Source organism: Monodelphis domestica, chromosome 3 (assembly GCF_027887165.1).
Source record: "Monodelphis domestica isolate mMonDom1 chromosome 3, mMonDom1.pri, whole genome shotgun sequence".
NCBI classification, from domain to species: Eukaryota; Metazoa; Chordata; class Mammalia; order Didelphimorphia; family Didelphidae; genus Monodelphis; species Monodelphis domestica.
In genome coordinates, this window is record NC_077229.1 from 376,498,024 (window position 1) to 376,516,432 (window position 18,409).

At 35.8% G+C, this 18,409-nt stretch overlaps 1 protein-coding gene across 1 annotated transcript in view; it reads right to left on the reverse strand.

Moving 5' to 3' along the window:
* Positions 1 to 2,028: 2,028 nt before the first annotated feature.
* The window catches only part of OTULINL (OTU deubiquitinase with linear linkage specificity like), a 48,026-nt gene continuing 31,645 nt past the window's right edge, over positions 2,029 to 18,409 (reverse strand). The window contains exons 2-8 of the mRNA XM_007486829.3: positions 14,167 to 14,326; positions 14,032 to 14,063; positions 13,825 to 13,916; positions 11,748 to 11,897; positions 10,877 to 11,005; positions 9,000 to 9,269; positions 2,029 to 8,749 (exon numbers count right to left, since the gene is read on the reverse strand). Coding sequence (XP_007486891.1) covers positions 8,570 to 8,749; positions 9,000 to 9,269; positions 10,877 to 11,005; positions 11,748 to 11,897; positions 13,825 to 13,916; positions 14,032 to 14,063; positions 14,167 to 14,326 — 1,013 coding nt within the window. The 3' untranslated portion in view covers positions 2,029 to 8,569. The remainder of the gene's footprint in view (positions 8,750 to 8,999; positions 9,270 to 10,876; positions 11,006 to 11,747; positions 11,898 to 13,824; positions 13,917 to 14,031; positions 14,064 to 14,166; positions 14,327 to 18,409) is intronic.

The following is an 18,409-nucleotide window of genomic DNA, read 5'->3' on the forward strand; positions in this document are numbered from 1 at the left end:
CTCCATTTGTCTCATCTTGTGTTTTATAATATATAAATATTCATATATAATATAAATATAATAAAAATATTCAATAGAAAATCTTTCCTTTTTTTTCATTTTTATTTAATTAAGTAATTTAGGATATTTTTCCATGGTTCCGTGATTCATGTTCTTTCCCTCCTCTGTAGCCTCTCCCAGAGCTGAAAAACAATTCCACTGGGTTTTACAGGTATCATTGTTCAGTCTTTCAATATTTTCATGCCCCAACCAGTGTCCAGCTTTTCCTTTCTATGTTTGGGATGGGGGGTAGCTCAGTGGCTCAGTGGATAGAGTGCCAGGAGGTCCTGGGTCCAAATCTGGCTTCAGACACTTTCTAGCTGGGTCACCCTGGGTAAGTCACTTAACCCCCATTGTCTAGCCTTGGAACCAATGCATATTATTGATTCTAAGGGGGAAGGTAAGGGTTTAAAAAAGCAAATAATGTTAGGATTCCTTGTGTTATCTCCCTCAATAAAATGTAAGCTCCCTGAGGGCAAGGATGTGCTTGCCTCTCTTTGTATCTCAGTGCTTGGCACAGTACTTGGTATATTAAGTGCTTGGTAAATGTTTATTGGATGACTGATTTGTTTTTGAGGGCAGAGGCTTTAAAGTGAGGAAATCAAAGATCATAATACAATGGTGAACATAGTTACTGCTCCTATGGAGAGCCTTGAATGCAGAGTCTATCCAAAATAGCCTTGACCTAAAAAAATAATTCATATTCTAACTTAGATCATGCATCAAAGATTAAGAGTTGGCAAAGACCTTGGAGGCTCTTTAGTCCAAATCTCTCATTTTACAGATGCGAAGATTGAGGCTAAGGCAGGTTAAGTGACTCATCCAGAGTCATTCAGCTAATAAGAACTCAGATCTGAACAGTAGTAAAACAAACAAACAAACAAACAAAAATAAAATAAATAAAACCCTATACTGGCTTTTTTTTCTCAGGACCTGAAAAAGAAAGTTCTAATGAACTAAGATAGCCTTTAAAATGCCATATCTGTTCTGTCCTGTCTTACCATCTTGTCTTTTAAGAGCCACACCGCCATTTGCCTATAAAATCCTACACTGAGGTGATAAGCCAGTCTGAGGGCAGCTCTCTGACTGTGGCAGAGCTGAGGATCATTCCCTGTCCATGAAGCTGGCCCCAATTCACCTCGGGGTATGGGGGGGATGGTGTAGGTGGTCAAGCATGCAGGAAAAGCAGGAAAAGAAACCCTTCCCTGCAGCCACCCCTCTTTCTTCCTCCCTATTGCTCAAGAGAAGTTGGGTGCCAAGTTCCCTGTCCCTGATCACACGCCTGGATATAGTAAAAACTATATCCAGGAAAGCTCATGCTCTTTTTGATCTTGTAGTCCACATCCATACTGGGCTTTCTGTTTTTCTTTGCTCTCCATCAGCCTGGCCTGGACTTATTTGAAAGCTATTTCCTAAAATTTTTTCTTGAGTCAGGAAAGCATGCCAAAGACCTAGCCGATCTGTGAAATATTGGGGAGTACTTCATCTCAGGAAATTCTTGAGAATCCCTAAGATAAGGACTGCTCTGATTAATTGCATTTGTTCAGAAATGTTCATGGACATATTTAATAAGAAATTGTATAGGACATTTTTCACTTAAAAACAGCACCCTAAAATAGTCTAGTATTGCTTCTTAAAAAAAAAAAAAACCGAACAACTTGTCTTCCATCTTAAAATCACAATTGAGTAATAATTCTAAAGCAAAAGAGCAGTAAGGGCTAGGCAATGGTGATTATGTGACTTGCCCAGAGTCATACGGCTAGGAAGTATTTAAGGTCACATTTGAACTCAGGACCTTCTGTTTCTAGGCCTGGCCCTCAATCCACTGAATCACCTATCTGCCCCCTAGAATTGCTTCTTAATATCTCTCTGCCACCTTTCATAATATACCTTTATAAATCTGTGTCACGAAATATGTATTTTTTAATGTTTCATGTTTATAAGTATTGCATAATTACAAATTAGTCATGGACAAACTACCTCATAGAATAGATAGTGATAAATTCTTTTTATTTCACTGGAAATATATTTTTAAGTTTCAAATTACAACATGCTTCTCAAGAGCACATCACTGTTGTAAATAAAAGATTATCTGTACTTTAATGGCTTTTATAGCCCTTTCGATATAAGGATCAGGATGGATGTTTATTTATATTGTTGCTCAATTCATTTTTCCATCATGTCCGACTCTTGGTGGTGCCATTTAAGATTTTCTTGGCAAAGATGCTGGAGTGGCTTGTTCAACTCATTTTACAGATGAGAAACTGAGGCAAATAGGGTTAAATGACTTGCCCAGGGTCACATAGCTAGTAATTCTGAGACCAGATTTGAACCCAGGAAGATTTCTGACTCCAGGCCTGGCACCGTATGTGCCACCTAACCCCTTATTTATAGCAGATATTTTAAAAAATTAAAAGAATAATTTTAGGTAACCATTCCAAGCCTCATTTAATGTTGCAAGACACACAAAATGATATTTTCTTTAGTGTATGTGACCAAGTTACAAATCTTTTGGTTCCAGGATAATTTATCATACAATAATTGTAGCAATATATTTAACAAATGATAAAAGGGTGTCTCAAAAAGACATTTAACAAGTGGTACAATGGATAGAGAACTGGCTTGGAGCAAAGGAGTCTTCAGTTCAAATCCGATTTCAGATACTTACTAGCTGTGCAACTGTGGCAAGTCTCTTAACCTCCACCTGTCTTCTATAATTGTAAGATAAAGGAGGGGGGGGGTGGACTCTGCCTCCTCAGGTCCCTGCTCTAAATCTAGCATCCCACACTAGGGAGGTTTCCTTCTATCACTAGTTATTTATAAAAATGCCTAATGCAAGGTAGGCATCGTGATAGGCAGGGCTAGTAACATACTAAAGAAAAGAGATGAAGGAAGAAGGTTCAGTGCTATAGAGTGATAAAGATGGCAGCCTAGAAAGATAACCACATGGTATAGTTGAAAGAATGTGGTCCTCTGTATTTCAGACCTAATTCTGGCATTTGATAAATGTAAGAAGGGGATGGGGGAAGGGATCAAAAATGTATTAATCGCTATATGCCAAGGACTTTACAAATATTCTCTCATTTGATCCTCACAAAAACTCTGTGAGGTAGATAATATTATTACCCCCACTTTCTGGTTGAGGAAAACAAGGAAGACAGATGAAGAACGTAATTAACAATTGTCTGAAGCTCCATTTGAGTCTAGATCAGTGGTTCTCAACATGTGGGTCACGACCCCGGTGGGGGTCGAATGACCAAAACACTGGGGTCGCCTAAAACCATCGGAAAATACATATTTCTGATGGCTGTAGCCACTGAGAAATCGGGCTACTTAACAGCAAGATCTTGGAAAGAATGGGGACCCTGCTGCCCGCACATTGTACCAATATTAGTTACCTATCAGCAGCCATCCCCCTATGAAGGGCAATGGATTTACCCTGTTGCCTAGAGACTGGACTCAAACAGAGACCCAGAGAGAGCACCCAGGCGCTGGCTCTGGAGGGGTTAAGAACGAGTCCTGGAGCGGATAACGGAGCCGAGTAACCCCAGCAAAGTGAAACCTCAGCTCGAGCTGGAGGGAGATGACAGGAAGAAGGCAGCATCTGCGGACCCCTCCCCAGGCAGGACTTACCTCTCCCGCCCCAGGGCTCAGGCTGCCTCCTGCTGGATTAATATTTCTCAACATATAATTAAATATTGTTTTATGTTTGATTTGTAGCAATGAGAATACATAATGCATATCAGGTATTTACATTCTGAATCATAACTATAGCAAAATTACAGTTTTGAAGTAGCCACCAAAATAATTTTTTGGTTTGGGGTCATTGCAACATGAGGAATTGTATTGTGGGGTCACAGCATTAGAAAGGTTGAGAACCTCTGGTTTAGATCTTCCTGATTCCAGGTCCACGGCTCTATCCATTATAACACTTAGCATAAGGGAATCACTCACTATCTAACCTGTTATGAAAGTATTCCTAGTAAGCACATCTCTACAACTTGGTACCAAGCAACACAAACTTCTTTTTAAAAATATATTAGCTTCTAGGGCTCAAGAGCAGAAATGACGCTCTTTGATCAACTGAGCCAATTTATTAGAAAGTAAAATGTTGGAACTGACAGGGACAGAAACAAAGAAGAGACTGTGCAGCCTTTGTCCTTTCCTGACCTATATCATGTTGCCTTTAATCCTACTACTCTAGTGTAGTGTAGGAAAGCAAAGGTCTGGCCTAGGATAGGATGCAGAATCTTTCATCCACTCCATAAAAATACCTAGAAGTCCAATTCAGGCATCTGACACTGTGCAAGAGGCATGGGTTTGGGGATTTGATTTGGTTCAAGAATATCAGTCTTAATCTGAATTAGCCAAGTGGAGTGTTAGGTGGCAGAGGATGTAAGAGGCCATGTTGACTGGCTTTTGGAATTGGAATTAGATATTATTAATAATAACTGACATTTATTATAGTACTTTAAGATTTCTTAAATACTTTACAGATGTCTCATTTGAACCTCATAACTCTATGAGCTAGATAGCAAAAGCATTATTATTCCCATTTCACAGATGAGCAAACTGAAACTAAAAGATTAAATGAGAGGACAGCTGGGTGGCTCAGTGGATTGAAAGCCAGGCCTAGAGATGGGAGGTCCTAGGTTCCTCAGACACTATGCTATGTGACCCTGGGCAAGTCACTTAACCCCCATTGCCTAGCCCTTACCACTCTTCTTGCCTTGGAACCAATACACAGTATTGATTCCAAGACAGGAGGTAAGGGTTTTTTTAAAAAAAAGAATCAGAGGTGGGATGTGAACCCAGGTTTTTTAGTCATATCAACAATGCCATGTTATCTCTCCAGCCAATTTTTTTTGTCTAACTTTTTGTCATGTTGTAGCTCAAAGAAGGCTACATCCATATTATAAGTAGTGAATTCATAGAGTGTGGATGATAAAATGAATCTGGATACTAATTAGAAAATTAAACATGCCCTGGAGCAGAAAGAATCTATTGAATTTGTATTCACAGAAATTCTTACCCATATAAGAATATGCAAGCCCAAGATTAAAGATAGCTTTATATTTTATATATAAAATCTTATATACTCTTAAAACAAGTGTGAAAGACATTCAGATGTCATTATACAGAAGGTTGAAGTTTTCCCCTAATTCATATTCAGTTGCAACAGAGTTAACAAATCATTCCTCATTAACTAAATCTAGTTAACTGGGTTTATTAATTACATATCAAAGACAAGACTTTAATTTTTGATGTTTTGGCTTTCCCAAATATATTCAACCACATAATAGGTCATTTAGTTAGTACCTGATATTTCAAACTTTCAGAACCCTTGGATGCCACCCCCTCAATTCCATCTCAAGATTGTCTCTCCAAATCCAAATATGAGCCAAAATATTAGGATCAAAAATTTAGAGATGGAAAACATTTTGGAAATCATCAAGTCTAACTCCTACATTTTACAGATAAGGAAACTGAGGCCAAAGAGGGATGGAAAATGCCAAACAAGTCTTCAATGTATTCATTGCCTCCAGGGCCATGTCTAGGAGGATGTGTAGCATCAGTAGTGGTTCTCCCCATGAATGAATGTAAAAGGTGTAGTGGCCAAGATGGCAACTTAGATGCAAACACAAAAGAAAGTGACAATTAATGGTGCCCAGTTACAGAATCTATCTGACAGGTTCTATTAGTAGAGGGGAATGTTCTTCCAGGATTTTTACTCTTGACATCCTGAATATCCAGGGAATAGATACACAGGGGAGGAAAGGAGAGACAGTGGGGTATATTTTCAGTTTTGCCAGGTTTACTCCATTCCACAATCCTAGGAGCTAATCTATGGAGTATGCTTAGAGTTGCCTTTCCTGGTTCTAGTCAGTCAGCTGGAGACTTATGGGTTTTTTCTAATCAGGTGGTATTTTAGTTGGATGTCCCTTGGTCCTTTTTTTACCCTAGGACCATGGCAGGGGGAATGAGTGCTAAATCAATTTGAAACAGAGACAGTTTCTAGTTTAATATGTTTTGCATCACATATTCTTTATGGCAAGTAGTAAGCTTTTGTCTCCATATTCTCTGTGGTGGGGTAAAGGGAAAGAAATGCAGTGTTCACTCTAACACCCTACCACTACCATGTGAAATGTGGGCTAGGCTATAGGAATTTATATCCATTTCCCTCTCTCCCTTTTCTAATTTGTGTTTCCTTTCCTGAGCAGATGATAGACTATCAGCCTTGATGTGAATATACTCAGGTTTACAGGTGACCTTGTCAATTCCTGAGGTCTGGAGATGCTTGCTTGGTCCAGGAAGCAGAGCTGACTGATGTCAGAAAATGACCATGCAAATGTGAATATTGGTTAAAGCCTGCACTGGGGAATTATTTGTACCCTGCAGAGGTGAGTGAAATGTAAAATGCTTAATCATCAATCCTGAAAACTTCTTTATGTTCTGATAAACTGAAAAATGCCACCATTCCAGCAGATTATAATACTGTTAAAATTAATGACTGAATTCTGGTTTAAATTTGTCTTGTCAAATATACATTGGTGAGTATCTTGTGTTAGCATTCCTTTTGTGTAGAGAAAATAAATACTTATCCTATTCTGATTCATATTATACATTTAGTACCCTTTAAACTCCCTCTTTTGGAAAAATCCTAGACGTTAGCCTAAACTTAAGCTTTCTACACTTTATCCCCAGGGCACTATGGTACAGAGTTAAGTAGTTAGAAAAAAAGAGAGCATAACTCCCTTAGGATTAGAGGTCAGACTCACCTAAAGCTGAATAGAGTTCAGTGCTTGTGCTTGGCTTTAGAGCAGATGGGCTCCTAGGCGACAGAGAGCACCTGGGTCCCTGTGGACCCAGAAGCAATTCCCTGATGCTATACCAATAAAATCCATTTTCGGTGCCTCATTTAGAATAAGATATGCTGATCTCTGTGATAAGGTTTTGCCTTTTCAGTAGTATGTAGATGCTGCAATCACTGATGAAAGTAAGGACTGTCTAAGCTAAGGAGTAACTTAGGAATTTTGAAATCCTGGTTTTAAAACATCAACAGAATGTGGCCATTCCTTTCTAGCAATTAGTAGTGTTGCCAAGTGGATATACCAGAGAGCTGTCAATGAATCACTGTCTCAGCCAATTTCTTAAGGGTTTAGTATAGGAATTCAGCCAATTACATCACAGTAGTACCTACGTCAAAATTGCTGTTTTCCAACAGGAAGCACTTAAAAATTTATTAGTTAGAATCACTGAATTTCAGTGATGGAGGGGGCCTTAGAGATCACATAATTAATATAAAATAGAAGCAAATCCCATGGATTCCATGTATCGAGCTAGATTATACAGAATACAAAGAATACAAATCCTCTTGACCTCAATTCTCTATTGCCAAGCTAGTAAACAAATGAAGTACAATTGGAGACAAAAACTTATGAGATATTTCTCATGAGTCTTAATTTATAAAAATATCATATGAAGAATTTTTAAAGCCTAGGAATGATTTTTATGAACCATAGCACTTGTTAATATACCCTTTTCCTCACATCTCATAGTAGCTATTCCTTACTGTATCTTAGAAGGAATAAATTGACTGAGTCCTTATGCCTACCCTTAACTAAACAACTTTGAAGTAGCAAATATTTGGTAAGAAACTTTAACTTTACAAATTTACATTTCTTTGAATGTAACATTGATGACATTTGATATAGATGACAGAGAAAAATGCTGTCATTGAAAATAGCATTAAATACAAAGAGAAACATCAGAGAGCATGTAATTCCATATTAAAAATGCATACGATGCATAAAAGCTTGAAACAGCCTGACATTTCAGGAACAGTACAGTATTTGTATCCTGTTTGCTTTAAACTATGGAATATTTAATAGGAACATTCATTTTTGCACACATAATATTAAACCAATCAGAACTAGCCACAAAAGTTGAAAATCACCTAAAACAATTCATACAACATAGCATAAAAGTAGTTTCCCCATTTGTTTACTCTTTTTTTTTCCTTTTAAAAAGTCAAGCAGGTGGCTCTAGAAAACCAAAGTACCATGAAGCTTCTTGATGGATGGAGGTGATGATGTTCATGCTAAGGCCTTATCAACCCATAATCAGCATATGGAAAGATTCCTGAATAGGTATTTTATTTTGCTTACTTTAGGAATAACAATATCCCAATAACTTCAAGGTTATAGACTTTGAAAAGGCCAGTTTTTCTAGATTAACTATAGGTACATTTTTGTTAACCTTCTGTGCCATTCAAAGATATTTTAAACAACCAAATCCATCATGAACTAGATAAAAACAAACAGATAAATCTCAATTCTCAGTCATTTTTGAAGAAACCACATACCCGAAAGAACAACAAGGGCCTTATTCCATCACAGCAGGCCTATAACTCCAGAAGACGGAAAAAAGGTTCAGTTCCTTCAGTAGTCAGATAAAAGCTTTGGTTTTCATGCAATAATTTATTTTAAGCATGTTCATTGCTATTGTAGGCAATAGTACCAATTCCATCTTACACTTGAAAGACAGGAATATGGTAGTGGCGGTCATTTTCAGTCAGAAGGCAGATCTCAGGCCATTCCCTGTGGCGTTCCTCTGGATAGTAGACTTGAAAGTCCTTGGTATTAAATTTAGACAGTCTAAATACTTTTATCTTGACTTTCAGAGAGTGTCCAAGAATCAACATGTCAATCTGGGAGAAAAATGAGGGAAAGGTCACAAATGTACTATATTTTCAAATTCCTACCCTTCTGCCCCAGTGGAAGAAAACATTTTAATGAAGTAATCTAATTATTTATAGCACTATATATAAGGCTTTGCGTAAGCCCAGAATTAGGAGGAAGCACCCAGAATTTGCCTTAACCAAAGGGTGATAGGAATAATCTCTATACATCATGAAACCAATGCCTTCCTCTGTCGGACACTTATTGTTTGACATTTACCTGTTGTAATCCACATGTATCACCTATAAAATTCAGGTGATTCATCATGAAACTTAAAGGATCGGAGGACGTTTCCCTGGAAAACAGGAGGCGATAAGGACCAGGAATGGCCTTTTCACTCTTCACTTGTTCATATACTTCGATGACTTGATATAACATGATGAATTTTAAAGCTTCATAAAGCTTATATTCCAGACTCTCATCAGAAAAAAGGCTGTTACACATGTTCCCTCTCTTGTGCTGGTCCTTAATACCACTAAACTCTGTCCACTAAAAGGGAAATAAAAAAATAAGCTTCAGAAGGGTTATAATCAGTCCAAGAAAGATGGGACTACTGTCCACAGTCCTTAAATATTGCCAGACTACATTATGGTACTGTGCCAAGTGTTGTACTCAACAAGCTAAACAGATTCTGACTTTAAGGAGTTTACAGTGTAAGTCTATGTCCTCAGATCACTTAGGTTTGGTTCATAAAACAACTCAGTTAACAAAATACTGTCCACTGCTATGAAAAGAATGTTAGGATTCTAGTGGTCTAATAGTTTTCTTTCTTTTTTTTTTTACCAGTATTCAATGGAAGGGGAAAGTCTCAATGAAATCACATTCTCAAATCACTGCATGTTGCCTCATAAATTTTATTGTCACTTACTGTCCAGAGTTGGATGCACTGGAGGGTAAATGGACTATGATTAGGATAAGTTCTAGGGAAAAGGAAGGTTGTTAGTGGCATAGGAACTAAGATTTGAGGGAACCAAAAGTCTATCTAATAAGAAATATTCTGCCTCCTCCAGGTTCCTTTACCAACTTGCCTTGGAGCCCAATCTTCTCTTGCCATTCTGCACTTGGATTAAATTTTTTTATTGGTATCTCTAAGGAGCCAGACCAAAGTTGTGGGGACGTAATTTCCTGAAAATCACAGTTAAATTCCACACTACTACTAATTACTTGGACAAATTATCTAGTTGGAACATTAGGCCCTGATGTTTCTACCTCTTGAAAATGAGCGGGTACGAATGGTAATTTCTATGTTTTCATCTAATTCTGAAGTCTAAAATTAAATAAAGGCTATATATATATGATAGGCAAGTTACATAGCTATAACAGAGTAGTAGGAGGGTAGAATGGGAGGGAAATAAATTTCATCTGACGTATAACCTTGATTTTGACTAATGGAAATAGAACCAGCCCTTCTCACTACAGTTTGTGGGGTTATCATAGCTTTATGGATTCTGATACAGCCTATATTTTATGTTACTGTCCAAATGTCAAGCTAATTGATGTTTTACCAAAAAAAAATGTCCTTTTCTAGACAATATATCCCAATTTGAGGTTGGGAAAAAATGGCCACTGTACTCATGGGTCACACAATACTTAGTTATATATATTCTCTCCTCCCTGTAAGGTAGGCTAGTTTTTCAATTAGAGCTACTGAAAAAAGGGTGCAATTCAGGTTTTTTTCACCTCTGAATTAGAGCAGAATTAAGACTGGTTCAGCTGCATTATGTTCTCAAGGCCTCCCAGAACAGAAAATGCTCTGATTATACATAGCCTCTGTGCTGCTCTCAGCTACCAAAAAGGAAGGGAGGAAATACAGGAATAGTAGTAGAAGGCTATTTCTTGTCACTATGCAGGAGGGAAGAGATATGTTCAGCTTCTGTGGAAGTAGTAAAATCTTGCAGGTATCTACCACTTTCTAGTAGGAAGAGATATAAATCTGGACAGTAAGATAGCAATGGATGGAGGAAACTTCTCTACTTCTTTAAATGCAATACTAACTAATATGCCTGAAGTCAGGAACCAAGACAATGAAAGTGATGATAGAAGGGAAACTGATCTGAATGTATTTTCCTCTTTCTAGCTTGTCTCCAAGTACTTACCTGAGTCTTTAATATTTCCACACATTTACGTAATTTCCCAAACACATTTGGACCTGTATATTTCTCAGGGCCAAAGCTATATTGTTGAATCCAATTACATCCTTGAGAAAAGAGAAGCTTTTCAGGAAGCTTGAAAAGAAAAGCATAAAAGCTATGAAATAATTAGTATTTTGCCCAAATCCTTCCCCCAAATTTAATGATTGGCTCTTAACCAAGGTTGTGAGTAAAACATTATTTTAAAAAAGTTTAATAACTTTATGCAAGGCACATTCTTATTTTAAAATATTAAAGTCCTGACAATTCAAATGTATCAAACAAAAATGCATAGTCAACAGATCCAATCATTTTCATTAAAGTATCTTTAACAAAAGGTATGTGCTTTTAGGAATGATTCATCATAACTAAGCAATTTTAAAACTCAAAGTAACTTAAATGAGTAATTTATAATATGTTTGTAGTACACTGTGAATCTCTTCATATCTTCTATGCTCTTAAATATCTTAATCTTAGGTCAGCAAAATAAATGGGTACTATATCAAAGGGACACCTTTTTAAAACAAATTCTCAGTAAGAAGAATTTAGATCATGTCTTGAGAAAAATGTTCTCATTATAAGCAATGTAAGAAATAGAATACTTTACATGAAAAGAATGAACTATCTTATTGTGAATTTTAAGGAAAAGTCTAAATAGTATCTTTCTGGAATGGTTTGAATACAGTTCTACATAAGAGTCCAAGTGATGGATTAAGTGGTATCTAAGGATTTTTTCATTCTCTGGTCATTAAAAAAAAAGTATGGTTAATTAAAATGAAGCTATATTGAATAGGATTATACTAGAAGCATGTTCTAGCCTTAATACATGACACCATACCTTTACAATATCTTTTTCTTTCATCCAAGATGGAAGTGAGAGGCCTTGGCTGAATATCTGAAATAGGACTGATCTTAATGCATCATAGTTATCTCCTTTGACTTGGCGAATGCATTTAACATGATGATGACAAAAGAGTTCCTCATAAGCCTATTAAAGCAGAAAAAAAAATATGGTGGGTTTTTTGGTATTTTTGAAGGGGAAGCATCTAAAGAAAGGAAATAGAAAAACTATAGAACTTCAAAGACAAGTGGAAAAACTTTAAAAACAGCAACAAATTATTGATTCACATTTGTATTAGTTCACATTTCAATGTGAAGGCATATTATTTTCCAAGCATTTCATTTACACAAGTTTACAAAAGTACACAATGATTCAATACTAGAACTAGTACCTAGACAGCAGGGACCATGAAGTACAATCTAGAAATAATACTGAGAACTTTTAGTAAATATTTGGTGGCCACCCAGGTGTACTTGCAGTGACTCGGGAAATGTTTAGAGCAAAACCAGGTGAGCATAGTACAATAATTACCAATGTTACATTTAAGTGAGTTGAGCCGAAGCAAGGAGGAATATAATTCCTGAAGATGAGAAAGAAAACTTAAAACAACTATAATGAAAATTGGCTTGGTAGGTAGAAATGAAAATGTTAAAAACAGTTGTAAAGCAGAATGGAAACTTTCTTCTAGGTCTTCTTTCTGCCCCAATCAAGGAAAGTCCACCCATTATAAAAGGACCACATATGCTCTCCATGTTATGGGACTGCTAAATAGCATCTAGGTAATCTTGCTAAAATTGCTAGTTTCATCTTGAGGTGAGGAGACCCTTATAGATGCCAATGCTACACTGAAGTGTTCTGCCCAGAAGGGAGAGGGTCATTTTTGGGTGATAATTATGTCAATTTTGAAAGCAAAACAAATATTTTCAATGGCTTAACCAGTCAGTAGGACACCTTTTATCCCAAACACCCAAATGCTTCATTCTCTTATATATTAAAAAAAAAATCTGTTCTGGGATATGCTGCCGCATAATCACTTCGAATATTTATTCCTCATTAACTCAATTTCCCTTACCAAAGACCTATGATTATCACTATACATTATTTATATTCAAGTACATCAAAGACAAAAGGATTTACTTTCTAAATGATTGAAGACAGAAAGCCTTTTTCTTCTCTTATTTTTAGATATTATAAGAAATTTGCTTCACAAAACCCCAGCAGCTAAGATTCTTTGTTTGCAATAACTTTGTGTTAGGGATTATATACACATTCTTTAGCACTTAAGTAAAACTGAAAAGGGCCCATTTCAGGGGTCAGAAATGAAATTAGATGAAAAAAAAATATCATTGGTTCAGCACCTGATAGGTTTATGTACTAAAAGTTGAAGATACAAAGATAAAAATGATGGAATCTCTCTGCAAGAACCTTATGGTCTATTGGAGTAAGGAAGGAGGTCGTCTAACTATTTAATATTAATCTCTCTCTCTTTATAACAAGACTCTATTTTCTCGATTTTCCTTTTTACCTTTGCTCAGCTGGTCTCTAGGCCTGAAATGCACTTCCTGCTCACCCCCACCTTATAAAATCCCAGATTTCTTTCAAGTATGCTTGGTGGATGGATCCTAACTAAAAGAGGCCTTTCTTGATCACTTCTAACTCCTTCTCCCTTCAGAAATTACTTTTTATGTACTTCTCTGTTCATACATGGTATTACCTTCTAGTAGACTACAATAGCCTAGGGGGTAGGTTTTTGTTTTGGCATAGTGGCCCCAGTAACTAGTAAGTGCTTAAAAAGAGTTCACCAAATTATAATGAATTTGGAAAACAGCTGTAACACTAGAATTTCCTAAATTATGAAACCTAATTAAAATAAGTTCTTTTTAACAGCAACAAAACTAAGTAGAATGTGTTGGGTTTGAGTTGACAGAGAAATATTCATGAAGTTTTAATGAACAAAATAGCAATCACTTGCATGTACTCTTTGGAACTAATTGGGCTTCACATTAATAGAAGTTGGATGGAATTTTCTTTTTCCCTGCTTTTAAAAATAAATGCTTTTAAAAAATAGCAATACCTTCCTCATCAGCTTGGCTCGACTTGTTTCTCCTTTCCATTCTCTTGCACAATAACCAAGGAGATCAACTTCTGCCTCCACACTGAGGTTCTCTAGACCAAATTGAACATAAAAGCTGTTAATTTCCTTTTTCTTTTTCCCTCAACTTCCTTCCTCATACCTCCCTTCCATGTCAGGAATAATAGAGACCAAAAGGAGAATATTTACTTTTGAATTTTCTCTGCAGGTATCCACTCCACCTGAAATGTTAAAAAGATAGTAATGTCAAATGATGATTTATAAAAAAGTATTTAGTTCAAAAAGAGGCATTTTTAAAATGGAGGAAATGGCAAAAGAACATACCATTTTAAACGATGTCCTAAATATAAATATAGGCTGCTGAAATAGCAGAGAGTGGCAGCAAGAAATGATATACCCAACCTCACTGGTCCTTTTACAGTTCTCCATGCAACATCTAAAGCTTGATTTGTCACTGCTGTCCAGGGCTGAACTTTATGGTTTCCTACAATTAAATAATACAGATGAATAGATAAGTACAATATATGCTTTAGTTTTTATGTATTCAATTTTTTTTAAAAAAGCTATAAATTGTATTAACTTCTCTCACCTAGTATAATATTCACTAAACACTAAAAATTTTTTTTAATTAAAAAAAGTTAGAAGAAAATTTAAACTCTCATCTTCTGTCTTAGAATCAATACTAAGTATTGGTCCCAACACAGAAGAGTGGTAAGGGCTAGGTAAATGGGGGTTAAATGACTTGTCCAGGGTTACGCAACTAGGAAGTATCAGGCCAGAGTTTAACTCAGGACCTCCCATCTCCTGGCCTGATTCTCTATCTACTGAGCCATCTAGCTGTCTGGATTCTCAATTCTTAAATTATTCTTAAATTCTTAAGATTCTTAAAGATATTCAGAACTCTTGAAAAAATGTGTCTGTTGTATATATTAAGGGTTCTTAAAGTCTCTTGTGTATTCAGCAGATTTCACAGTCTAATTTACAAAGGAAACACTTTTCCCGCTATTTTGCCATTTGCAATAATTCCTTGCATGAATTTAAACTGACAAAGGTCACTTTATCACCTTTAAAATATTTAAGATTTAAGATAAATATTTAAGCTAACATGTAGATGGTTTCTCTACACTAAGCCCACATTAGAAAGCAGAGTAGTAATATTGGTCTATGAATTGCCTTATAAATTAGGGGCATGTTTAAGAAAAAGAAATAAAATTCATGACAAGAAATAAGAGATAAAACTATAAGACCTGGAAAGGTCAGATTCTTTAGCCAATACGCAATTTAACAACAACAGTGGATGCATCTGATTAAACTGAGTTCCTTTCCTGAGACGTGGGAGGGAAACATGCAGACAGAAACAGCTATTATGATTTCTTGAGTCCATTAAGTATGGCCCCTTTCACCAAAGGAATTCTATCCACCCATGTGTTTATCCTTATCAGTGAAGATACTTAGGATGTGTTCAAAAGTGTCTAGAATCCACTTGCCCTAAACTGGTTATATTTGTATGCCTGGTATAAAAGTCCACAGACCCTAAATCCAGAACCAACCTGTATAATTTTATGCAGGGGATGATTGCTTAAGACTAGTGTAATGGATGTTGATTTATCACTTAAAAGCAGAACCATTATCAAGACCCTAGATGGCAAGAAGTTGGCCATGGCACATTCATATTCAATAGCCTTTGCTCACAAGAACTCTAATTAATATAATAACCAACCTGGATTCCAAAAGGATCAGTGATGAAAACATGATAGTCACTTCCTGATAGAGGGATGAAAGACTTAGTATAGAATGAGAAACACACATACGTATACATAGATATATGCATTTCACATGGCTAATATGGGAATTTGTTTTGCTTGACTCTATTTATTACAAGAGCATTATTTTTCTTTTACTCTGGTGGGCTGAGGGGTTATGCTTCGGGGGCAAAATAGCCTCCAATAACAACAACAACACTAATAATAACTTATATTATAGATTGTTGTAAAAAAAATTAAGCAGATAAAATACAACTTTGCATTGCCAAGCTGAGGAAGAGCAGGGTTGTGTTTTGTTTTTTTTCTTGCTTATTTCTCAAACAGCTTCCCTTCTTCGGTTACCCATTCAGGATCCCTTGGGGAGCACATGCCTTGCTTTGCCATTCTTAAGGTCAGCGAGATTACAAAAGCTTCAAAACTGCTTCGGGTGGTTCAGGCACTGGAGGTACTGTCATCAGAAATGTCAAACAAACTGCACACCACATGCTCTCCCTGATAACATATTAAACAGAAACTTTGATGTCTATCTCCCCATGACTGGGGATTGAAGGCTGACTTGGTTGGATTATACTCTACACACATCTGTGGATTTGGCTTTACCAAGTTCATGACTTTTAAATTGCAAGTCTAAAATTATAATACATTTTCTTTTTTTGAATAATAATCATAAATCCTTTGCTCTTTCCTTTAAAAATGTTATGGTTTAATCAAAGATGGCATCTGCTCATTAATTTTAAACGTGTTGAGGTTTGCATGCAAAGTGACAACATTTTGCATACTATTTTACTGCGTGCAGACCATATTATGCTAGAAGGCATAACATAGTATGTCAAATAATGGTGTCATGGAAGTAGCCAAAGTCAAAATGAGGAAGAAACCTTTGGAATAAGGACCCACTCTCTCTTACATAATAATTTCCTCTATTCCATCTGATTCAGTAACAAACAAATGATACAACCACAGTTAAAACCACCTTAATTTTGATTCCAGGCATGTAGAATTTGTGGTATTGTACAGGCTGAAGTTTACTTTCATACTAATGGCCAAGAAAGGGCTGGCTGAACAAAATGAGCATAGAAACAAGATTTCCGTGAGGTTTTAAAACTTAATAGGAGGATTCCCCAACCCTTCAAACACTTTACAGTGTTTGTTTACTTATAACATTTAGTTACCTAATTAGGAAATATTCAAATACATTATATCCATTCCTTCACAGAATTTGGTAGGCTATACTCTGGTAAACTAGCTACAATTACTTTATATAACTAAAGATATTAAAACTGTACTTCTTTTAACTCTGTAAAAATTAGCCCTACCAATTAGTTTGAATAAGTCAGGTTTTCATTCTGCCTTCTTAAAATGCCACATTAACATTCATGTGTATAGAGGAGAAAGGGAAAGCTTTAAAAATCAGAGAAAAATGGCATTTCTTGTTGCGTTTTCCTTAGTTTTTACAGAGTCTGTCCAGCTCCAAATGCTTCCACTTCTGATGCTGGTAAGCATTTGAATGAAATATATTTTTATAAAACTTCACAGCGAATAACATTATATAATTTCACAAATTCTCATTTTTAAGATTTCATTTGCCTTTCCTGCATAAAAATATTCTATCAATAAGAGAATTATCATAATCAAAATAAAAAGAGTCAGATGTAATGGTCTATTAAAAAGTATAAGAGCAGATGTTGGGATGTCTGCAGGTGTTTTTCTTAGGATTATGAGGATCAAATGAGATAACACATGTTCAGAGCTTTGTAAACCTCAAGGCATTACATAAATGCTAGCTTTTATTCTCTTAAGATGTGGCAGATTGGATCAATTAGCTTCTATCTATTTTCTAAGAACAGAAAACTATCTCCACTTATTTAAAAGATTGAAATCATAAAATGGCATTACATATACAATAGAAATTGAATGGAAAGTTATGGTAAAATAGTAAAATTGAGATTTTTATGATATACATTTTACAAACCTTTTGGGCTTTCATTAATTGCTCTCAAAACTACACAAACACCTTCTAGGCCTAATAAATTAAAAATAATTAAGACAGCCTTACAGTCTTGTAGTACTGTCTCTTATGTTTGGTTAACTTTCAGATACATTCATGCATATATACATTATGTCAAAGTGCTTAATGAATCCACTGAGAAATACTGGGCATATCACCAAACCAACACTAAATCTTGGATTAAAATAAAAACACTTTAAGCACATTAAATCTCACAAGTTCCTACAAAATAAAATTTAATTATGCCGAAGTCCAATCCTTTTACTTCTAGATTATCTACTTTGACCAAAGGGGGAAAAATTGGCTGTCAAATAATTAGATGAGTTAAAATTAGTCTTTGAGCTTCTTACAAGTTGCTACCACAGATTTGGTTGAAGGAAATATTAGTATCTCTAATTCAAATGGCAAGACTGATAATTTTCTTCCATTTGTTGTTGTGAATGCATTCTTCCTTTAACAAAATTTTCAAATTCTCAACATAACTTTCGTTTCTCCCAGTGAACAAAATTCAATAACATGAATTATAAGAAGAGGGAAAAAGAAATCCACCACAGAACTGAAGACTAGTAGCAGTTATGGCTACAATTATTTTCGTCTTTGTGGGAGAAAGAATAAAAGTCAGAGAAAGGAATTTTAATATTCTAAAGAGGATTATATGTACAATTTGATTAATTTCTTAAATCTGCCTCTCAATGAGTATGACATTAATCCCTAGGACAATCTCAGAGCAAGTTATTAATGATAATATGTGATTATTTAGGAGGGGAAACTTGGTGATTACTAGGAATCAAAAAGG